General features: G+C 37.1%; 1 protein-coding gene across 9 annotated transcripts in view; it reads right to left on the bottom strand.

Annotated features, from left to right (window-relative positions):
- Positions 1-25,741, bottom strand: part of AFG2A (AFG2 AAA ATPase homolog A) — a 396,134-nt gene that overhangs the window by 249,940 nt on the left and 120,453 nt on the right. For all 9 annotated transcript variants that reach the window (XR_010133490.1, XR_010133493.1, XR_010133492.1 and 6 more), the window contains exons 12-13: positions 14,325-14,378; positions 13,478-13,557 (exon numbers count right to left, since the gene is read on the bottom strand). Coding sequence is in view for 5 of the 9 variants with exons in the window: in XM_055385175.2 (XP_055241150.1) it covers positions 13,478-13,557; positions 14,325-14,378 (134 nt within the window). In the remaining 4 variants the exon portion in view is untranslated. The remainder of the gene's footprint in view (positions 1-13,477; positions 13,558-14,324; positions 14,379-25,741) is intronic.

Raw genomic sequence — 25,741 nt, 5'->3', positions numbered from 1 at the left:
GTTGTCTGTGAGCCTCAGTTTTCTCAGTCAAAACATGCGAAGGATCATACTTGCCTGGTGACTGAATATTTGCCTCTTCCCAAAATGCATATGTTGAAATCTAACCCCCAAAGTGATGGTATCTGAAGGTGGATATCTAGGAGGTAATTAGGTCATGAAGGTGGAGCCCTCATGTATGGAATTAGTATCTTTGTAAGAAAGCCCCCAGACTGCTCCTTTGCCCCTTTCACTATGTGAGGACACAGTGAGAAGATGGCATTCTATAAAGAAGGAAGCAGCCCTCACTAGATATCAAATATGACAGCACCTTGATATTGGAGTTCACAACCTCCAGAACTAACAAACTTTTGTTTCTAAGCCACTCAGACTAAGTTATGCTGTTACAACAGCCCAAGGGGACTAAGACACTTCCTCAAAATTAAATAAAACATATAAAGGATCTAGCACAGTACTTAGCACAAAGAAAATGTCAATAGATAGCAGTTTGGGGCATTATAATAATTATAATTATAAAAATTAATTAAATATTAATTTTTAGTCATTGTAAGTGTCAGCACTATACTTGGCATAATGAAGATACCTTTTAAATCTTTTAAAGTTATAAATTAAACTAACGGGTGTGTGACACATAAATATTTGCTGAAAAGAGCAAGAATGTGATGTCTGGTAGAAGATTTTCAGAAGCTTCAAACAGCATAGGTCAACAGATGCATCCAGATTAACAGTCAGTTCCTTACTTAGCCTTACTTACAATATGGTTCAAAGTATCAAATTTCCTTAAATTTTGCCATGAAAACCACCAAGCGAATACTAAGATCAGAACTGCTCCTCTGAAATCCTTCATAACTATGAGGCATGCCCAGAACAGTCAGCCTTTAATACACTCCTAATAGAGATTTTGTTGCTGTATTACTAGGAGATTGTTAAGACATTGGTAATTAGAGTACTTTACATTTTAGTCTTAACAGTCTTAACTGTTTTAGTTGTTCAAATGTAGTAATTGCTTAGCTTCTCAAATTCCTCAAGTAGTTATTTATTTTACATAGCTAAAATTTCCAGATAAGAATATGTTTATACTTTTCGGATATTTTTATAATTAAAAAAAAAATTTAAGTAAATCCTTCTAAAATAGACAAAATATTTTTAACAACATACTGTAAGATTCTGTGCTCAGATGCAGAAATGCTTGGCTCAGGAAATAGGCCCATAAAAAGAAAATCCGTATTTCTTTGGTTTCTTGAATCTATACCAAAAGTTCTCTTCATCTGTTTTTTTCTACCTACACTCCTTCTTTGTGTATTCCCAGTCAACTCAGCTTTTGTTTGGGAAGAGGGTGCCACAGGATTCTATACAGCATTTGTCCTTGATAATACAGGATCATCATTTATATGCTCTAAGTATGGTTGTAGAAACACAGGATTTGGAACCTACTGACTTAGGTGCTTGCTTACGCAAAAAAAGACTGTTAAATTACCCTACAATAAAATAAGTGTGACTGAATGGCCTTTTGTGCAGAGAGTAACATGGAGACCTTTCTACAAATTAATTAATATATCATGGATGGCAGCAGTCTTTTTCAAAATGTGTTCTCACTGGCCTAAAATGGATGATGCTCATCACTGCTGCTATCCTTTGTCGGCCTTTAATTACGGCTGCTAACAGCTATATTAAAAAGAATATCTATCATTTCTGTATACTTGGCACACTGACAAAGTTTTGTGAGTCAAACCCACTTTTAAATTTATTGTGTTCAAAAACCATTAAATGTTTTTAGCATGGCTTAGCACTTCATTAATTCTTTTTGGAGTTCTTTGAGAGGTAAATTATTCCAAAGCTTACCAATGATTCTTTACCATGAAGATGATGATGCGTCTATAAACATTAATGCAGGAGATAAAATTATGTAAGAGTCTCAGTATAAATTTTACAAGTCTCAAATTTTAAAAGAAAATTTGTTCACACATGGCACTAAGTCGAACTCTGAATAACCAGTGGAGTGATCATAATCTCTAGTTTCTCTGAGTTTCTATTCCCTTATTCAAAAAACTATCTGTGTGCATCTTTGCTAGGTGCTGTGGTGGACATCTGAAGTAAGAGAATGAAGACATTTTCACTTCCCTGAAGATTTCATTCTTGTTGGCAGGTATGAATGAGAGAGCAAATTTAGGTAATATATACATAAGTCCTTTTGAATTTGAATAAAATTGTGATTCTATGCTGTTATTATGTAGCATCTATGTGGAGCTACTTAATTGATTACTCTTAATAAAATATTCATATTTAGAAATGTATTATTGACACCTCCAATCAGGTACTTCTAAATAAAAGGCAGTGAAACTCAAACTTTTCCAATTTGCTATTTGTTGTAGGATGAAACAGTGGCTGTAATTAATGCTGAAGATTAGGTGACAATAATTCTTTGCATTCCTATTACCCATACGGCCTTTGCTCTTTATTTCCACAGATCATTGAAAGCTAGCTGGAGAAAAGCATAGTGAAAATGTTTTATGAACTGAGAAATATTCTTGGCTGACTTTCAAAGCTTCAGTAGGAAACAAAAACCATAAAACTGACATCCTAGGAAATCAAAAACAACTCTATGAAAAAGTTTAAATACAAATGCTTAATCACTAACATAATGAAATGATTTCATAAAACTTTATTATCTGCTAGACATAGGCAACACAATAGGGGAAAATGTTCAGCTAGTATATAAGCCAGACATTCCCAAAGCATTAACTCTCTTTTCCCTTCAAAAGTCAAGCCCCCTTTCCAAATTATTCCTATTCAAAAGACATATAGGACCACAGATCAAAGGGATATTACGGTATCTTAAAACTGGGGTAGGCAAACTATAGGCACAGACCAAATCTGACCAACCAATTGTTTTCTCATTTGATTATATATTTTCCATGCTGCTTTTGTACTATAGCAACAGAGATGAATAGCAGTAACAGAGACTACATTTACTAACTGGCCTGTTTCAGAAAAAAAATGTGCTTACCCCTATCTTTAAGAAACTTCACTCCCATTATGGTAATTATTATACTGATTTTATTTTTCAGTACTAAAAATTTTCATAGAATACATGAATTTTCTAACTCCTCCAATAAAATAAAATGCCCTACCCAAATTATATAACAGAATCTTACATATTCATTTTTAATTTTAAAATATTTTTTCCTAGTATACATTTTAAATATCATAACAAGTCCCAAATGGTAGGCACGTAAATTTGTTCATTTTCTTTTCTCTCTTTCTTTTTTTTGGGGGGGATGGAGTCTCGCCCCGTTGCCCAGGCTGGAGTACAGTGGTGCAATCTTGGCTCACTGCAACCTACACCTCCCGGGTTCAAGCGATTCCCCTGCCTCAGCCTCTCGAGTAGCTGGGACTACAGGTGTGCGCCACCATGCCAAGCTAATTTTTTGTATTTTAGTAGAGATGGGGTTTCGCCATGCTGGCCAGGATGGTCTGGATCTCCTGACCTCGTGATCCGCCCGCCTCAGCCTCCCAAAGTGCTGGGATTACAGGTGTGAGTCACTGTGCCCAGCCTCATTTTCTTAAAATCTCACACACCCACAGTCAAAACTGGCTTGTAAGAAACCCCCAAAAAGAAGGCTAGCCAACATATACTGCTCTGAGTTAAAGCATTACTTATGATAATTTTCATGGTGCACGTAAAATGTAAGCAAACTTTGATTTTAAAGGTGAGATAGCTACAGTAAGAAATCTATGTGTCCTACACATAACAAAGAATTCCCAGTTCCTACTAAAATGCTGCAACAGGCCATCTCTCTAAGGAAACTCATCTCATGCCTTTGAAAAAGTATGCTATAGTACTTAGTTACAACTTATAGACAAAACACAAATAAAAAAAACTCATAGAACTCTCATACCACATAAAACTATTATAAGAGAAAATCTGTTACACATTTTCCATTTCATCTCTTGCTTTGTTTTCCTCAGCATTTGTTTACTGTTTACTATTTAAAATTTACCAATATGAAACTATGTTATATGTGAGGCAATTAAGTATAAATTGGGAAAAACTGTTTACCAGAAAAATGCCATTGATTTTAGTAACTTTCAAAATGGACATAAAAATAATAGTGGCTAAAAGTATCTAAGTTATGACTACTAGAGTTTCTTAAAACATAAAAAAATTCTTCATAAATATTTAGATACATGAGAATTTTTACCCTGAAATAAATGTACTTTTTCTATCCTAAATCCTGATAATATATGAAACAGCAGTAGTATAGTTCAAAGAGCATTAAATCAGAAGACATGAGTTCTAGTCTTGTCTAGGCCACAAAAGAATTACGTGTTTCTTCTGAAAAATAAAAGGTTGTACTAGATGACTTCTAAGAACTTTTCCATTTATAAAGTTTTATGATTTTATGAAATTTTAAAAACCACCATAAAAGTCACATTAAAACATTTATAACCCTTCTTGAAAAGTGTCATTTAGAGAAATGATGCCTACAAAAATTTCCTTTACAGTACATAACATCATGAATGTATTGAATTTACCTCAAATCTGGATATGCTGCTGCTGCTTAAAAGAGGGTACCTCATTTCCTGATTATTATTTTAAAATGCAGACCTCTTTTCAGAATGCCGCTAAGCCTGAGATCTTCATTTTCAATGAAAGCTGGCTTAGAACTTTTTTATTTTTTTCCCTAACCACTCTTAAGTGGAAACCAATTCTGGACTATAAATGCAGAAACAGCTATAGGAGAAGCAGTTATTAATATAGATTCTCTAGTGCCACACAGAAGATACCAGTCAGCTTTTAACTGAGCACTTCACCTTTTTCATTTTTTTAAATATATTTGATCATGTTTTTATGTTCTAGTCATAAAACAATACCCCAATAAATTATATAAAGCTTTAGTGTTACAAAACTGAATAAATCATTTCCCTGTCTCCTAAACAACAAAATTTTCTCCTATATCTAGGATAATTTTTTTTCATATTTTAAATTTGTCAGGTCAGAATGTCTCCTGTAGTTGGTGATTTCTCAGCACCATTTTCTCAGAATATTTCTTCAGTAAGTTACATAAAATAATGATGTATCTTATAACTGATGGCATCTTAGAGTGACAAAATGCCACACTGTGTGTCAACTGTAGAATATTTTTTCTAATTCCCAAATGTTTTATTTAATCAGTTTTCTTTCACTAGTGTATAAACTCTGTCGAGGTAGATTCATTTCAATCTCAATTACTATATTTCAACCTATATGGAAATCATTATTATTTTAAGAATATCTTGCAAAAATTACTGTAAGAAGAAACATTGAACTTTTCTAGTAGTTATTAAATGCCAGGTATTATGTTAAGCACTATAAATGTATTTACTTCCAAAAACCTAGAATTTACTATTATTAACTCCACTTTACAGATGAAGAAACTAAGGCTTAGAGAGGTTGAGGAACCTGTCCTAGGTTCTGTTCACTGTTTTATCCCCAACGTAAAGCCTACTGGAGAATGTTCAATAAATGCTTACTGAATGAATGAATGCTTTCAAAGGAGACTTACAACAGCTCAGTTAGATGAACAGAATCATTATAATGTAAGTCACAGAGAAAATGCAAGATAAACATTATAATGTAAGTCACAGAGAAAATGCAAGATAAACAAGCTTGAAAGGTTAGTTAACTACCTACACCTGGAATCCTGGGCTATGTGGTACGGTAGTTGAACAAAAAAGTGGCTCAGGGTATCTGCTCTATAGTCAATATATCTAAATTCAAATACAAGCTCTGTTATTAGTGATGCATGCCCTTGAGTAGGTACTTAGGTGTCTACAGCCCCGTTTTCTCACCTGTGAAAGGAAGATGAGAATAGCACCTAAACACAACGATTAGGAGTTAATACACTAAGTGGGGTCCAAACAAAAGGAGTCACATTACTTGGAAGTTAAGTAAAAAGGATGAGCCTCTCTAGCTAATGACCCTAAGTTTCAGGAATATGTTCCTAGTTCCAAATCTGTTCTAGTCCTACTTGAAGTTTGGCAATACTAAGTAATCACTGTCAGCTAAGGAGTATGATTCAGGATCTTAGGATCCTATGAAATGTCCTGGACAACAGAAGTTGTTACGGGAAATCTACAGGTTAGTCAGTACTCATTTCGTCAGTCAGAGGAGACTGGGCCAACCCTACATGTCTGCACTTTTGATGACAGGATTGCTGCCTAAGACAAGGTTGACTAATAATTTACTGCCCAGTTTGCTCTACTCACCACATCATAACCTTGAAAAAGGTAAAAATGTAAGCTAGTCAGGAGGTAAGACAAAGTACTAGAGTCAACTGCCAATTGTATAATATCCTACTTTGCATTAATGCAGGGACCTTTCTGTGAGTTTTTCTTTACTGTAAAGCAATGTAAGTAGTTTCTAGTATGTAATAAGCACTAAAGGAATGTTATCTAATATTATTATTAGCCCAGTATAATTCAACTCCCCTTCCTCCCTCAACGTCTCACTCCCTATCATATTATCCATTTTCCAAAGAGCTATGTTGCCCTTAACAGCATTTTTAATTTTCCCAAATGTAGTAAAACACTTTGAAAAAAGAATCATGCAGCATTTCCTCTTACAATATAAAATATGACAAAAATTCTTATTCAAAGGTGCCGTAATTTAAATGAACATACAGAAGAAGAGAAGTAAATATCAGGCTTATTTATTCTTCAAGTCCCAAAGAATCTATTAAACAGGGCAAAGAAGAGATAAAATATTGGTTATAATTAGATACTTTCATAAGCACGAAATATACGATTTTTTTTGAAATACAAAGACTTCAATGACTAACAAGCAAATAGTATATCTATGCTCTACTTACAATGTGCTGGCTGCAATCCTCTGCTTCATGGCTAATTACCATGTCTTATCTTTTCAGTAATTTAAAGTAGTCAAAATAATTTGATTTAGCATGAGCAAGACAGTAAAGACTAGCAAATATCATAATTCTTTGCTCAAGTGCTAAACATCCTGAATTTAGAAACTAAATTCTTGAAACCTTCTTCTTCTTCTTTTTTTTTTTTTGAGACAGTCTTGCTCTGTCACCCAGGCTGGAGTGCAGTGGCGCGATCTCAGCTCACTGCAAGCTCCGCCTCCTGAGTTCACGCCATTCTCCTGCCTTAGCCTCCCAAGTAACTGGGACTACAGGCATCTGCCACCACGCCCGGCTAATTTTTTGTATTTTTAGTAGAGACAGGGTTTCACCATCTCAGCCAGGATGATCTTGATCTCCTGACCTCGTGATCCGCCCACTTCAGCCTCCCAAAGTGCTGGGATTACAGGTGTGAGCCACTGTGCCCAGCCCAGAAACATTCTTCTTTATGCATTGTCACTTTGGGACTAATTATATGATTTGATCTGAAGGTTATCATAGAAAACAGATGATAGCTTTGGATGAATTAAATCAGTGACTGTTTACAGCCTAATATTACATAGAAATGCCTCCTAATTTATGAAATTTTTCTCTGTTTTCCTATTCCATGAGTAGTTTAACAATGCATAAAATTAGTTTAGTATCTTGGGAATTTTATACTTCTGGTATATCTATCAGTAGTTCTTTTTCAGTTTCCATTGTGTTTAATTCAAATAGCCAAAGAACAAAAAAATGAACAAAATACCTTTTGTTTTAGATTTCAAGTAACAGCAAACTAATTAGATAAAACAATCACTTATAGGCAATACTGATCCATCATATAATTAGGAAAAAAAGACGAAGACCTGAAAACAGAAAGTCACTTTATGAGAGTTTTATGGTTACAAAAAACAAACTACATAAGATTCAGTGCAAATAGAGTACAACAAAAACTCTTTAATTGGGACCCATCAGCACTCTATTTCCTTGAATGGAACTTCATCTTTGCTTTCTGAGATGCCAACTAATTTGATAAATTATGACCAGAAGTGTTTCTGTACAAAACAAATTGCATAGAATTTATTTCTACAGTCATGTGCCACATAATGAAGTTTGGGTCAATGGCAATCACATATATGAAGCTGGTACCATAAGATCACAGCACTGTATTTTTACTCTAACTTTTGTATGTTTATATACACAAATCTACGCATTTTGTTACCACTGCCTACAATGGTATTCAGTACAATAACATGCTGTATAAGTTAGTAGCCTAGGACCAGGCTACCTGGTATAGGTTATATAGCCTATTGCTATACCATATGGCTTATTGCTATATATGTATCTTACATAGTGAGAGCTCAATAATTGATAGGTATGATTAAGTAACAGTAACAACATTGACTATGTTAACAGAAATACTGGCCATTATTATCAGAAAAAAATGATAGTTTTTAAAAAAATCTTTATTTCATAAAAATAAAGGCTGGTAATATGATGTTTGAAAACAAAATCAAAGTACTGCAGATGATTGTTATACCATCTAGCAATAGGCCATATGGTATATAGTGTAGAAGGCTACATCATCCAGGTTTATAAGTAAGTATACTCTATGATGTTTACATAACAATGAAATTGACTAATGACTGAATTTCTCAGTATGTAAACTGCCTCCCTTCATTAAGTAACACATGACGAGCCATTGAGAGAGGGAGGTATACACTAAACACACATGTTCTCTGAAAAGTTCAATTTTACCAGAGGAAATGACATCTAGAAGCTGCAAATCATTAGCATCTCTTATGTATCTGGTAATTCCTACTGAGCTAAACTCCTATGAAAGCAAGATATTACTACAAAGTGCCTTGTCTGGTTTCTCACATCACTTTATTTCAAAGACATTTTAAGAGAACTTTGCTACATATTCTACCTCCCATCTGGTTCATATTTAACAGGATATCCCTCTCACCTGTTCCTTTTTAGGGTCCAAAACCAGATGTCTCTGATGTCACATAACTGTGGAAGGTCACACTACTTCAGCAAAATTCTCTGGCTTTTCTTCTCTTGTAGTTAGGTAAACCTGAGTTTTGTAACACTCTGTGCCATCTTAAAATGTAAGTAATAAAAGGGCTTGAGTGCTTCACTTCACAAAGCAAAAAGACTGGTAAGTATTCATGGAATACCAAATGTGAGGGGGGTGGAAAGCAGGGCAGCTGGTATGGTTTGACTGTGTCTCCAACCAAGTCTCACCTTGAATTGTAATAATCCCCATGTGTCAAGGGCAGGGCCAGGTGGAGGTAATCGAATCATGGAGGTGGTTTCCCCCACACTGTTATTGTGGTAGTGAATAAGCATCACAAGATCTAATGGTTTTATAAAGGGGAGTTGCCCTGCACAAGCTCTCTTGCCTGCCACCACGTAAGACATGCCTTTGTTCCTCCTTCACCTTCCTCCATGATTGTGAGGCTCCCCAGCGATGTGGAACTATGAGTTCATTAAACCTCTTTTTCTTTATAAATTATCCAGTCTTGGGTATTTCTTCATAGTAGTATAAAAATGGACTAATCCAGTAAACTGGTAACGGTAGAGTGGGGTGCTGCTGTAAAGATACCCGAAAATGTGGAAGCAACTTTAGAACTGAGTAACAGGTGAAGGTTGGTACAGTTTGGAGGGCTCAGAAGAAAACAGGAAAATGTGGGAAAGTTTGGAACTTCCTAGAGACTTGGAGGGCTCAGAAGACAGGAAGATGTGGGAAAATTTGGAACTTCCTAGAGACGTGTTAAGTGGCTTTGACCAAAATGCTGACAGCAATATGGAACAATAAAATCCAGGCTGAGGTGGTCTCAGATGAAAATGAGGAACATGTTGGAAACTGGAGTAAATGTTACTCTTGCTATACAAAGAGACTGGTGGCATTTTGTCCCTGCCCTAGAGATCTGTGGAACTTTGAACATGAGAGAGATTATTTGGGATATCTGGTGGAAGAAATTTCTAAGCAGCAAAGCAGTCAAGATGTGACAAGGCATAAAAGTTTGGAATTTTGTAGCCTGAAGATACAGTAGAAAAGAAAAACTCATTTCCTGGGGAGAAATTCAAGCCAGCTGCAGTAATTTGCCTAAGTAACAAGGAACCAAATGCTAATGCCAAGACAATGGGGAAAATGTCTCCAGGGAAGATCAGAGACCTTCCCTGCAGCCCCTCCCATCACAGGCCTGCAAACCTAGGAGGGAAAAATGGTTTTCTGGGCCAGGTCTAGGGCCCCCCCTGCCACTGCTGAGTGCATCCTCAGGACTTGGTGCCCTGCATCCCAGCCGCTCCAGGCATGGCTAAAAGGGGCCAAGGTACAGCTTGGGCCGTGGCTTCAGAGGGTGCAAGCCCCAAGCCTTGGCAGCTTCCACATGGAGTTGAGCCTGCGGTTGCGCAGAAGTCAAGAATTGAGGTTTGGGAACTTCCGCCTAGATTTCAGAAGATGTTGGAAATCCCTGGATGTTCAGGCAGAGGTGTGCTGCAGGGGCAGGGCCCTCATGAGAACCTCTGCTAGGACAGTGTGGAAGGGAAATGTGGGGTTGGAGCTCCCACACAGAGTCCCCACTGGGGCACCACCTAGTGGAGCTGTGAGAAAAGAGCCACCATCTTCCACACCCTAGAATAGTAGGTCTACTGACAGCTTGCACCATGTGCCTGTGGCACCGTGTTGCTGCAGATACTCAACACCAGCCTGTGAAAGCAGCCAGAGGGAGGCTGTACCCTGCCAAGCTACAGAGGCAGAGCTGCCCAAGACCACGGGAACCCCTCTCTTGCATCAGTGTGACCTGGATGTGAGGCATGGATCAAAGGAGATCATTTTGAAGCTATAAGATTTGACTGTCTTTACAAGAAAAAAACAAACAACCCCATCAAAAAGTGGGCAAAGGACATGAACAGACACTTCTCAAAAGAAGACATTTATGCAGCCAAAAAACACACGAAAAAATGCTCACCATCACTGGCCACCAGAGAAATGCAAATCAAAACCACAATGAGATACCATCTCACACCAGTTAGAATGGCGATCATTAAAAAGTCAGGAAACAACAGGTGCTGGAGAGGATGTGGAGAAATAGGAACACTTTTACACTGTTGGTGGGACTGTAAACTAGTTCAACCATTGTGGAAGTCAGTGTGGCGATTCCTCAGGGATCTAGAACTAGAAATACCATTTGACCCAGCCATCCCATTACTGGGTATATACCCAAAGGACTATAAATCATGCTGCTATAAAGACACATGCACACGTATGTTTATTGCGGCACTATTCACAATAGCAAAGACTTGGAACCAACCCAAATGTCCAACGATAGACTGGATTAAGAAAATGTGGCACATACACACCATGGAATACTATGCAGCCATAAAAAATGATGAGTTCATGTCCTTTGTAGGGACATGGATGAAACTGGAAATCATCATTCTCAGTAAACTATCTCAAGAACAAAAAACCAAACACCGCATGTTCTCACTCATAGGTGGGAATTGAATAATGAGAACACATGGACACCGGAAGGGGAACATCACACTCGGGGGACTGTTGTGGGGTGGGGGGAGGGGGGAGGGATGGCTTTAGGAGATATACCTAATGCTAAATGACGAGTTAATGGGTGCAGCACACCAGCATGGCACATGTATACATATGTAACTAACCTGCACATTGTGCACATGTACCCTAAAACTTAAAGTATAATAATAATAAAATAAAAGAAAAAAGAAAAAAAAAAGATTTGACTGCCCTGCTGGATTTTGGACTTGCATGGGGCCTTTAGCCCTTTCATTTTGACCAACTTCTCCCATTTGGAACGGGTGTATTTATCCAATGCCTGTACCCCCATAGTACCTAGGAAGTAACAAATTTGCTTTTGATTTTATAGGCTCATAGGTGGAAGGGACTTGACTTGTCTCAGATGAGACTTTGGTCTGTGGACTTTTGAGTTAATGCTGAAATGAGTTAAGACTTTGAGGGACTGTTGAGAAGGCATGAATGATTCTGAAATGTGAAGACATGAGATTTGGAGGGGCCAGGGGCGGAATGATATGGTTTGGCTGTGTCTCCACCCAAATCTCATCTTGAATTGTAGCCCCCATAATTCCCACGTTGTGGGAGGGACCCAGTGGGAGATTAACTGAATCATGGGGGTGGTTTCCCCCATACTGTTTTCGTGGTAGTGAATCAGTCTCACGAGATCTGATTTTTTGTTTTGTTTTGTTTTTTGAGATGGAGTTTCGCTCTTGTTGCCCAGGGTGGAGTGCGATGGAGCAGTCTCAGCTCACCGCAACCTCCACCTCCTGGGCTCAAGCAATTCTCCTGCCTCAGCCTCCCAAGTAGCTGGAAGTAGCTGGAATTACAGGCAACCACCACCACGCCCAGCTAATTTCTATATTTTTAGTAGAGACAGGGTTTCACCATGTGGGCCAGGCTAGTCTCAAACTCCTGACCTCAAATGATTCGCCCACCTCGGCCTGCCAAAGTGCTGGGATTACAGGCGTGAGCCACGGCGCCCAGCCCGATCTGACGGTTTTATAAGGGGTTTCCCCTTTCACTTGGCTCTCATTCTCTTGCCTGTCACCACCTAAGAGATGTCTTTCGCCTTCCACCATGATTGTGAGGTCTCCTAGCCACGTGGAACTGTGAGTCCATTAAACCTCTTTTTCTTTATAAATTACCCAGTCTCGAGTATGTCTTTATCAGCAGCACGAAAATGGACTAATATAGCAGTCTACCTCCTAATGATAGGTTCCTAATGACAATTTATACTCTCATCACGAGGCAGCTCTAATTAAGAAGGATGATAACAGCAATGTTTCATATCACACTTACTACTGACACCTGTAAGTTGTCTTCACCCTTCACTGTAATTACCACCAGAAAAATTTTTTAATCAATATACACATCAAGAAGCTATGCACAAAGTACATGAATTTACATTACCCAACATGAACCACTGGTAGAACATATTAAAGGACCACTCTACATTTGTAGAGGAAAAAAACATACTTATGAACAGTTCTGATGTGTGTGTGTGTGTGTGTGTGTGTGTATATATATATATTTGTTTGAAATGACATCATAGATAATCCTCTTTACTGCCTGAGATTTTGGAGCAAAACTATTAATACTAATTTATATTCTATTTAATTTTACTTTAGGAAACATTTATTCCAGAGAATTTTAAAATCTGTGTAATGTATTTTATAATTTTGTTCTACTACAAGAAGTAATTATGATTAATCCAGTTTTGTTTACAGTTTTAATTATATGTTTACAATAACCCTAATTTTGATAGACAATACTAAGAAGTATGTGTTGATATAAACTATAAAAATTAACTCAAATGCCCAGACAGGTATCAGTGGTTTTTATCCAATATAGATAAAAGTACTATACAGTAATTACATGAAATAATTTAATGGGTATAAGAGGAAAAAATTACATAAACTGAAAACTTTTTTAGGCCAAATGTATTAATAGATAAAAGTTGTATATGAAATGCTATTTATACCATAATTGCTATTATTATGTAACATCATATTATTATGTAATAGCAGTGCTATTAAATACTTCTTACCTGCCCCTTTCAACTGCTAAGGCATCCAGTTCATCAAAGAAAATAATGGAAGGCGCCACTGCTCTTGCTTTTCGGAAGGTCTGGTGGAAAGAGTGCCACATTAGCTAAAGATGAGCAAACACTAGAAAATTCTGTAGTTGGTTTGTTTTAAAACTATATTTAGAACCAAACCTATTAGGTACAAGTCAACAAGCCCAGTCACTTTGTATAGACCTTGTAATAGATGTTCAGAACTTTATAATGGATGTAAAAGTATCCCCTTCAATAGTGCTTAAAGAGACAAGACTATCAATACATATTCACATAGGTGTGAAGGAGGCAATTCAGTTAAGCAATCAGAAAATTTCAGTTAAAATCCCAGCTGCACTACTAGTAACTGTGTGACTTTCAGCAGTTAACTTCACTTCTGTAAGCCTCGATTTCTACATCTATAAAATGGAGATAATAAACACCTACCTCAGAAAGTTATTTGAATAACTGAATTTTAAAAAGAACACAAAGCATTTGGCACAATGCCTGAAACAGTAAGAGCTCAATAAATGATAGGTATTATTAACTATTAGTAACAGCATTAACTATTTTAACAGAAATGCTGGCTATTATTATCAGAAAAAATGATAGTTTTAAAAGGGCTGGTAATATGATGTTTAAAAACAAAACTGAAGTATTGCAGAGATCAAAACTGCATTTCTAAATAATAAAATAATATTCACCTGAAGAAAAAAAAATACCACTAAGATCTGACTTCGGAAATGCCAAAGTCTGTTACCTAAAACAAAAGGGAAGCCGCACAGGACAGAAGTGTGATTCTCCTGTGCTGAGTGCCACTAAAGGCACAATTTCTTACCTCTCTAACTGCTCTTTCAGATTCACCAACATATTTATTCATTAATTCAGGCCCCTGCATGAAAAGAAAACAACTGTTCAGTGTCTTTATAAATGCAATCATGTATATTTCTTCCAATGAAGTAGAAAAAATATACAAAAGAGAAAATAAACAAAATCTGCTTATTAATCCCTTCAGCATGCTTATTTTCTCTGTTTGTTATTTGTGCCTTAAAAGTTAAAGCCATTCTACATTCCAAAAACCACACATCAATACAAAGGAAAGGCTGTGACTAATCATAATATTTTAACAACTTATTCATCATCTGTCTATAACTGTATCCGCATTTTTACACTATATCAGATGTGGTGCTAGGCAAAGAAGATGGAACAGCCATTTCTCAGGCCTAACCACTGGCTAGCTCTAAGCAGGTCTACTTACCAGATCTGAAGATGCACTTTTGACATTAATATTTCTGAACTTTAATATTTTTCTTATTTCTCAAGTACCTAGAATATCAAATATTGTAAGAAACACAGCAGACTTTCTTTTTTACCACATACATATCTACTCTCTTAAGATAAACAGTCACCACAAGAAGCTATGAATTAAATTGTCCCATAATGATAGATGACCTCAGTTGTGGGGATGTTTCTCCAAGCATCTGGCTATTCTGACACAGTTCCTCATACATCCCGAAGAACAAGAGACGTGTGTGTGTCTCTCTCTCCCTCTCTCTGTGTGTGCACACGAGCATGCATGCATGCACAAACACATACACACACCCCTTACTTTGAACAAGATTCATATTCTATTCCATGCAGATCATGGGTCCAGCCAATTCCGAGGATGTAACAAGACACTGACGTAAGTATTTCCTAAACAATTTATATTAATTTTTAAAAATCTGACTGACTGAAACACATAGGCAAACCCTAGCAGAATGTTAACTAATCCCAAACTGGTATGGGCAGTATTTGGCTTCATATAAAACACCATATTACAAGGAAAATTAGCATACCGTATGACAAGTACTATGATAGAGCAATGCACAGGTACCATCAAAACATACAGAAGAAACTCCTTAGAGTCAAGAAATGTCCCTAGAGAAAGTAACATTGCAGGTGAGTCCTCAGTTGATTTATTCCACACCGTCAAAAACATGAAATACATCAAGACCCAGGAAGAAATCAAAAAGGTCTCTGATGAGCCAAAATAGATGTTACTATATGAACTTTGTTGTAGAAGAGCTCTTAAGGTCTTTATGCTGAGTTCATTGACTTTTAACTTACATACAATGAATACACTTGAACAGAACTGATATAAGAATTTACTACACGTGAAGCATAGGGTGCAGGGAGATTGTGGCAATCAATAAAGCTACTTAAAGTGGGAGGCAGGGGTTCAGATTTTATCGTGTAAGCAATAGGAAGGGTTTTATGAAAGTTAAGTGATAACAGAGGTATTAATGAAAGATGATTCTGGCCACAGTATAAAAGATGTTTAGGAGGAATATTAAGAGTCCAGAAGTCGAGAGAACAGTTATAAAACGCTTAGAATAGTAAAGGGGAAAAATAATGAGGAACAAGTTTAAGGAGAAGGAGTGCAATGGAAATGAGAAGATAGCCACAAAAACAATTAAAAATATAAAATTAATGTGTTGTGGATAGCAAAATGTGAAGATGAGAGTGGGGTGTAGAATAATTCAAATTTGACTTAACATTACTAATTTTTTTTTTGAGATGAAGTCTTGCACTGTCACCCAGGCTGGAGTGCAGTGGCGCTATCTCGGCTCACTGCAAGCTCCGCCTCCTGGGTTCACACCATTCTCCTGCCTCAGCCTTCCAAGTAGCTGGGACTACAGGTGCCCACCACCACACCCGGCTAATTTTTTGTACTTTTAGTAGAGACAGGGTTTCACTGTGTTAGCCAGGATGGTCTCAATCTCCTGACCTCGTCATCTGCCTGCCTCGGCCTCCCAAAGTAACATTACTATTTTTGATGTTCACAATAATGACTTAATTCATAAAAAAAAAAGGATGCTCAATATATTCTGTGTAGCAATTTCTCTTAAGTATGTAGTTCATAGAGTGACACCACCAAGATGGCAAAATAGAAGGTAACCTGCTCATATATGCCCACAATAAAAAGAATTATCCATCCATCCACAATTGTGAAACCCTAAGACACAGGAGGGTCACTTTGAGAGGGTACACTAACACCCAAGTGACTGATCTGCTCCACTGAGCTTGCTTTTGCATTCAAGCCCAGAAGTAGCCCTGTCTCTCAAGGGGCTTGACTATAGCCCCATTTGACCTTGAGCCTGCAACCAAAATCATCTGCCAAAGGGTTCAGAGAAATCATGCACACTAATGCCTTGGCAGAAAAGCTCATCAGCCCACTGATAACTGGTCTCAGTAGTGAACCTGGAAGTTGAACTGTGACACTGCTCCAGGCCTCCCTAGCTGAGATCCCAGCTTATAGTTGCTTACACAAGAAACCAGGGGGAGATTCACACAAATCTCATGGCCTGGGACTCTGATCCTCCCCGACACGCTCACCAGCCTCTATCCCACAACATATCCTGAGGAGACCCAGTCTAAGCCCTGCCCAGTGCAGTAGAGGAACTATCCTATCTGTGCTGAGACCTGCTGGGAGATGCATGCCACTCTGAGCCAACAAGACAAGCTTTCCAAATCCGTCCCTACAGCAGAGTCCAAGGGGGCCCAGTCTTAGCTCCAGCCCCTCCTGCTGCAGTCTGGGAGCTATCCCACCTATGTACGGACCTGCTGGGAGACACATGCCCGTCTGAGCCAATGTGACAAGAACACCAACCTCCATCCCACAGCAGATTCCAAGGGAGCCCAGTCTCAGTACCAGACCCCCCTGTTACAGTCAAGCACTTTTGCAATGACCAGCTGAGTGATGCATGCTGATCTGAGCAAATAAGTCGGGGCCAGTCTCCTTCACACAGCAGATCCCAACGCAGCCCAGTCTCAACTCCAGGGCCTCTTACTGCAGTTAGCAGCCCATCCTGCCTGTGTGGAAATATGCTGAAAGGCACACTCATCTGGGTGATTGGGACAGTCTTCTGGACTCAGATCCCTGGCCAGCATTTCCACGCAGCCGGAGTATCTGCCTTGGGTCTACCCCAGGTCCGTCTGGGCCAGAAAGCCATATCAACCAAAGAGACCCTGTGAGATTTGTGGCAAGTCTGGGCTCAGAGAGTCTCTGTGATGGTAAATATTAATTGTCAACTTGATTGGACTGAAGGATGCAAAATATTGTTTCTGGTTGTGTCTGTGAGGATGTTGCCGGAGGAGATTAACACTTGAGTCAGTGGACTGGGCGACAAAGCCCCACCCTCAATGTGGGTGGGTACCATCCAATCTGCTGCCAGTGTGGCTAGAAAAAGCAGGTGGAAGAAGATGAAATAAGCCGGCTTGCTGAGTCTTCTGGCTTTCATCTGTGCTGGATGCTTCCTGCCCTTGAATATCAAACTCCAGATTCTTCACCCTTTGGACTCTCGGACCTACACCAGTGGTTTGCCATTGGCTCTCAGGCCTTCAGCCACAGACTGAAGGCTACACTGTCAGCTTCCCTACCTTAGAGGCTTTGGGACTTGAACTGAGCCACTACTGGTTTCATTGCTCCTCAGCTTATAGATGGCCAACTGTGGGACTTTCACTTGTGATCATGTGAGTCAATTCTCCTTAATAAACTCCTTTTCATATACACATAATCCTATTAGTTCTGTCCCTCTGGAGAACCCTAATACAGTCTCCTAGTGTTTAGACAGCTGAAGTGGTCACAGGCTCAGAAAACACAATACTCAGTTGGCTTAGAATTCTTGGAAGGTCTCTAAAGAAGGACAGGCACAAACAAAGGAAGACTGTGAAGAGTAAAATAAATACTTAATCCCTCAATGCACAGACAGCCTGCAATTTCACAAGCATCAAGAAGATTCTGGGTAATATGATCTCAACAAATGGACATGAGGCACCAGAGGCCAACCCTAAAGGGATAGAGATATGTGATCTTTCAGACAAGGAATTCAAAATACCTGTTTTAAGAGAGCTCAATGAACTTCAAGAAAACAGACGGAATCAATTCAGAAATGTATTAGGGAAATTTAACAGAGATATTGAAATCATAAACAAAATCAAACAAAAATTCTGGAGCTGGAAAATACAATGAGCAAAATGAAAAATGGAATAGAGAATATCAACAGCAGGACTGATGAAAGGGAAGAAAGAATCAGTGAGCTTGAAGCCCAACTATTTGAAAATACACAGTCAGAGGAGAAAAAAGCAAAAGGAATGAAAAGAAATGAACGGTTTATGGGAGCTATGAGACAACATCAAAAGAACAAATATTCAGGTTACTGAAATGAAAGAAAAAACTGAGAAAGACAAAGGGGTAGAAAGCTTATTCAAAGAAAAACAAAAAACTTTCCAAAGCTTGAAAAGATATAAATATCCAGGTACATGAAGGTTAAAGGTCACCAACCAGGCTCAACTTCCCCTCTCCAAAATAAGAAACAACCCAAGATTTATAATTAAACTCACACAGATCAAAGATAAAGGATCCTGAAAGCAGCAAAGGAAAAGAAACAAATAACATATAAGGGAGATCCAATACACTTGGCAGCAGAATTTTCAGTGGGAACCTTAGGGTTGGAGGGAGTGAAATTATTCAGAATGCTGAAAGAAAATAAAAAACTTAACGAAGAATAGTGTACCCAGCAAAACTATCCTTCAGAAATAAAGGCCAGATAAAGACTTTCCCAGGTCAAAAAAAAAAAAAAAAAAAGCTGAGGAAATTTATCACTACTAGACCTGTCCTATAAAAAAGGCTAATCAGAGTTCTTCAAACCAAAAGAAGAGAACATTAACGTGATTGTTATACTAATATGATAATCATGGTTCTTAAATCACTTATATCTTTAGTAAAAAGAAAATACAAAACAATTAAAAATAATTACAAGTACAATTTGTTAAGAGGCAATATAAAAACAGCGAGTTGTAAAATCAAAAATTCAAAATGTTGGAGGAGAGGAAGTTAAGGTGTACAAATTTTTCTTTTAATTTGTTTCTTATCTTGCAATCAAAGTTAAGTTGGTACCAGTTTGAAATAATTAATATAATATTTTTATAAGACTCAAGGTAATTCAAAGCTAAAAACTATAATATATACACTAAAAATAAAAAAGAACAAATTAAAACATGCTACCAGAGAAAAATCACTCAGCCACAAAAGAAGACAGTAAGAAAGAAGGAAACGAAAAGAAGAGTTACATAATACCAAAAAAAAAATGTATCGAAATGGTCAAAGTAAGGCCTTGCCTATCAATATTAAAATTGAATGTAAATAGACTAAATTCTCTAGTTAAAAAAGACCAAGAGTGGCTGAATGGATTAAAAAACAAGACCCTCACATCTATAATCCCAGCACTTTGGGAGGCTGGGATGGATCACTAGGTCAGGAGTTTGAGACCAACCTGACCAACTTGGTGAAACCCCATCTCTACTAAAAAAAAAATTAGCTGGGTGTGGTGGCAGGTGCCTGTAATCCTAGTTACTCAGAAAGCTGAGGCAGGAGAATCGCTTAAACCCAGGAGGCAGAGGTTGCAGTGAGCCGAGAGCGTGCCACTGCACTCCAGTCTGGGCAAAAGGGCGAAAGAGTGAGACTCCATCTCCAAAAAAAAAAAAAAAAGACACAACTATATGCTGCCTAGAAGAAACTCTCTTCACCTGTAACAGCACATATAGACTAACAGTGAAGGAATGGAAAATGATATTCCATGCAAATGGAGACCAAAAAAAAGCAGGAGTAGCTATATTTATATCAGATAAAACAGACTTTAAGTCACAACTTGTAAAAAGAGACAAAGAAAGTCATTATATAATGATTTAGAAAAGTCAAATCAGCAAGAAGATATAACAAAATTAAAAACATGCACCCAACAGTGGAGCACCCAAATATATAAAGCAAATATTAATAGCTCTCAAGAGAGAGACAGACTGCAATGACTGCAATAAAATAATTGCAGGGGACCGCAATGCCCCACTTTGAGCGACAAACAGTTCAGGCAAAAAATCAACAAACAAACATTGGAGTTAAACTATACACCAAGTGGACCTCACAGACATTTACGGAACATTTCATCTAACTGCTGCAGAATATACACATTCTTGTTATCAGCACATGGCACATTATCCAGGATAGACCATATATTAACCACAAAATAAATCTCAACAAATTCAAAACAGTCAAAATCATATCAAGCATCTTTTTTGACCACAACCACCACAACAAAAACTAGAAATCAGTAACAAGAACAACTTTGGAAACTGTACAGTTTCTGTACAGTTCATATTTCTGAATGCCCAATGAGTCCACCAAAAAAAAAGAAAATTTTAAAATTTCTCGAAACCAGTGAAATAAATCACAAAATACTAGAATCTACAAATACACAAAAGCAGTACTAAGAGGGAAGTTTAAAGCCTTAAACACCCAAATCAAAGAAATATGAAGACTTCAAAGAAACAATCTAATAATGTACTTCAAGGAACTAGAAAAGCAAGAACAAACCAAACCCAAAATTACTACAAGAAAACAAATAATAAAGAGCAGAAATAAATGAAATTCAGACTAAAAAAATAAAAGATCAACAAATGAAAAGCTGATTTTTGAAACCATAAAATCAACAAACCTTTGGCTAGACTACCTAAAAAAAGAACACCTAAATAAATAAAATCAGAGAAGAGAAAGAAAAAATTACAACTGATACTACAGAAATACGAAGGATCATTAGAAACTATTATGAACAACTATACTCCAACAAATGGGAAAATCTAAAAGAATTGAATAAATTCCTGGACACAACTTACCAAGACTTAACCATGAAAAAAACAGAATAGCAATAACAAGAAGATTGAAGCAATAAAAAGTCTCCCATCAAAGAAAAGCACAGGATTTGATGTCTTCTCAGCTGAATTCTACTGAACATTTAAAGAATTAACATAAATTCTGCTAATTATTAATATTTCAAAAAAAATGAAGGGAGAATATGTTCAAATTTATTCAATGAAGGCAGCATTACCATGACAGCAAAACCAAAGACAAAACAAATAAAAAAAACTATCAATATCCCCGATAAACACAGATTTAAAAATCTTCAAAAAAACACTAGCAAACCAAACTCAATAATACATTAAAAAGATCATTCACCACAATCAAGTGGGATTCATCCCAGGGATGCAAGGATGAACCAACATATGCGAATCAATAAACATTGAACACTGCATTAACAGAATCAAGGACAAAAACCACAGGATCATTTCAACAGATGCTGAAAAAACTGGGTAAAATTCAACATCCCTTCATGATAAAAACCTTCAATAAACAGGGTACTGAAGGAACATACTTCAATCTGATAAAGGCCATATATGACAAGCCCATAGCTACTATCATATGGAACAGGGAAAAATGGAAAGCCTTTACACCAAGATCTGAAACAAAGCAAAGATGCCCACTTTCACCACTTCTATTCAACATAATACTGCAAGTCTTGGCCAAAATTAGGAAAGAGAAAGAAATAAAGGGCATTCGAATTGAAAAGGAAGAAGTCAAATTGTGCTTGTCTGCAGATGACATAATCTCATATGTAGAAAAACCTAAAGACTCCACCAAAAAACTCTTAGAACTAATGAACTCACTTAGTAAATTCCCAGATACACAATCAACATACAAAAATCAGTAGCACTTCTATACACCAATAGCAATTAATCTGAAAAAGAACTCAAGAAAGCAATTCCACTTACAATAACTTCAAAACAAACAAACAAAAACCTAGGAATAAATTTTCTTTGACCAAAGAAGTCAAAGATCTCTACAAGGAAAACTATATAAAACATTGATGAAAACAACTAAAGACGACACACATAAAAAATGAACAGATATCCCATGCTCATGAATTAGAATAAGTATTGTTAAAATGTCTACACTACCCAAAGCAATCTACAGATTTAACTCAATCCCTATCAAAATACCAAGGGCATTCTTTGGTAGAAATAGAAAAAGCAATCCTAAATTTCATATGGATCCACACAAGACCCTGAGTAGATAAAGCAATCCTGAGCTAAAAGAACGAAGCTGGAAGCATAAAACAAAGTGATTTTAAATTATACTACAAAGCTACAGTAATAAAACAGCATGGTACTGGCATAAAAACAGGCACACAGACCAATGAAACAAAAGAGAGAACCCAGAAATAAATCCACATTCATTACAGTCAACTCATTTTCGACAAGGGCATCAAGAACACACACTGGGGAAAGAACAGTCTCTAATAAATGATACTGGAAAAAGTAAATATCCATATGCAGAAGGATGAAACTAAATCCACATTTTTCACCACAAACAAAAATCAATTCAAAATGTATTAAAGGCTTAAATGTGGCTAGGCACATGACTCATTCCTGTAATCCCAGCAACTCAGGAAGCAGAGGTGGGAGGATCACTTGAGGCCAGAAGTTTGAGCCTGCACAACATAGCAAGACCCCACCTCTACAATAATAATAATTTAAAAAAATAGGTGTAGTGGTTCACACCTGTATTCCTAGCTGCTCAGGAGGCTAAGAAAGGAAGATTGCTTGAACCCTGGAGTTCAAGGCTGAAGTAAGCTAAGATCACACCACTGCACTCCAGCCTGGGTGACAGAGTGAGACCCTGTCTCAAAAGGAAAAAAAAAAAAAGCACTTAAACATAAGACCTGAATCTATGAAACTACTAGAAGAAAACTTGGGGAAATCACTGAGGAAATGCTATACAACAGTGGTCTGGGCAAGACCTCAAAAGCACAGGTAACAAAGGCAAAAAAAAGACAAATTACCTCAACAGTGTCTGCACAGCAAAGGAGACAATTAAGAAAGTGAAGAGACAATCTACAGAATGACAGAAAATATTATTAGCAAATTACCTATTCAGCAAAGAAATAATAACCAGAATAAGAAAAGGAATTCAAACAACTCAGTAGTAAATATAAATAATCCAATAAAAAAATGGGCAAAAGAAAGATGGCCAATAAGTATATGAAAAAATGTTCAACATCATAATCATCATGGAAATGCGAATCAAGACCACAATGATCTCTTATCTTATGCAAGTTAGAATGGTTATTATCAAAAAGACAAAAATAAGAAATGCTGGAGAAGATGCAGAGAAAGGAAATCATGTGTACACTGGGGATGGGAATGTAAATTAGTATAGCCATTTACGGAAAGCAGTAGGGAGGTTCCTCAAAAAACTAAAAACAGAACTACCATATGATCTAGCAATTCCACTACTGGGTTTACTACCAAAAGAAAGGAAAGAGATATCTGCACTCCTATGTCTATTGTAGCACTATTTACAACAGCCAGGGTATGGAGTCAACCTAAGTGTTCATCAATTATTATTTAGCCATTAAAAAAATGAGATCTTGTCATCTGCAGCAACGCAGATAAAATGAGAGGTCATTATGTTAAGTGCAATAAGCTAGGCACAGAAAAGACAAATACTTTATGTTCTCACTCATATGTGCAAGCTAAAAATGTGGATCTCATGGTGGTAAAGCGTAGAATGGTGGTTACCAGAGCCTGAGGAGGGAAGAGAGGAGGAGGGAGATGAAAAAAAAATTGGCTAATGGGTACAAAACCACAGTTAGAAGGAGTAAGTACCAGTATTCAGTAGTACAGTAGAGACATCATAGTTAACAACAATTTACTGCATATTTCAAGATAACTAAAAGAGGAGAATTGTAATGTTCCCGAAACCAGAAAAGATAAATGTTTGAGGTGATGAAGACTCCAATTATCCCGATTTGATCAGTACATATTGTATACACATCAAAATATCACATGTGCCTGCAAAATATGTACAACTATGATACATCAATAAAAAATACAAAAATAAATACATAGCTCATTAAAAATACTGTACTCCAAAATGATTAAAATAAAAAATGTATAATTGCAATCATAAGTACTAACATATATTGAACCTTGACTATGTGCCATGAACTGTTCTAAGCACTTTATTAACTCAGCTATGTAAAATGTCAAAGCTGCACAGAGTTACAACTGACTTTCCATCTGCAATTAATTAATGCCAAGAGCACACAAAAGACAGCTTAAAAGAGGGCCTACTAGCCAAACTGGTGCAACTGAGACATCAATACAAATAGTGATACTGAGAAATCATAAACCACTGAATAGAAAGGAATTTATGATCCCATAAAAACGAAATAAGTTAAAAAATCTATTAAGAAATAGGATATTTATTTCTTTTTCTTTCTTTTTTTTTTTTTTTTGAGATGGAGTCTCACTCTATCACCCACGCTGGAGTGCAGTGGTGCGATCTCCACTCACTACAACCTCTGCTTCCCAGGTTCAAGTGATCCTCCTGCCTCAGCTTCCTGAGGTAGCTGGGATTACAGGTATATGTCACCAAGCCTGGCTAATTTTTGTATTTTTAGTGGAGACGGGGCTCCACTATGTTGGCCAGGCTGGTCTCAAACTCCTGACCTCAGGTCACCCACCCATCTCAGCCCTGCAAAGTGCTGGGATTACAGGCATGAACCACCTCGCCCGGCCAAAACAGGATATTTATATAGTCCCAAAATAACTTCCCACAAAATATTAACTTAACAGGAAAAAGAGTAATTTTACAATGAAGAAGCCTGGCTGACACCACCATAATCGAAGTTAACATCACTAGAAATACGACAAGTTAAAATCAAGTATCACCTGATAGAATGCAATGAGAAGAACGCAGCATTCTTTCTAAGAATAACCTAAATCTAATCATGAGGGAATGTCATGCAAATCTCAATTTAAGGATATTTCTCACAATAACTACCCTGTAAGCTAAAAAATGTCAAGGTAACTAAAGTAAAGAAGACTGAAGGAACTGTTATCAACTGAAGAAATCTTCACGGATGTGACAAATAAATGCAACACATGATTCTGGACTAACTTATTTTGTCATAAAGGAAATTATTGGGACCCCTGACAAAACTTGAGTGACAATAATAATGCTCATTTCTAATTTTATGGTTACACTGTGGTTATGTAAGAGAATTTGCTTTTTGTAGAAATACGCACTGAAGTATTCAGCTGTGATGGGGCATATGGCAGCAACTAAATTCAAATGGTTGAAGAAAAAAATGTTTGTGACTGTTCTTGCAAATTTTCTGCAAACTTTAGAAATCTTAAAGAAATAGAAGAAACAAAAACTTGATCCAAATATAAAAACATTGGAGAAAAAAACGTTCAATACAAATAGATACAGAAATAAAAGAAGTGATAAAATTGGCAAACAAGATCTTAAAAACAGGTATCGTAAATATTTTCAAAAATTTTCAGGAAAACACTATGCAGTTATTGACCTGGCCA

This window comes from Gorilla gorilla, chromosome 3, assembly GCF_029281585.2.
Source record: "Gorilla gorilla gorilla isolate KB3781 chromosome 3, NHGRI_mGorGor1-v2.1_pri, whole genome shotgun sequence".
Taxonomy (NCBI): Eukaryota; Metazoa; Chordata; class Mammalia; order Primates; family Hominidae; genus Gorilla; species Gorilla gorilla.
The sequence above is the reverse complement of the archived record's forward strand: the minus strand, read 5'-3'. Positions and strand labels throughout refer to the sequence as shown.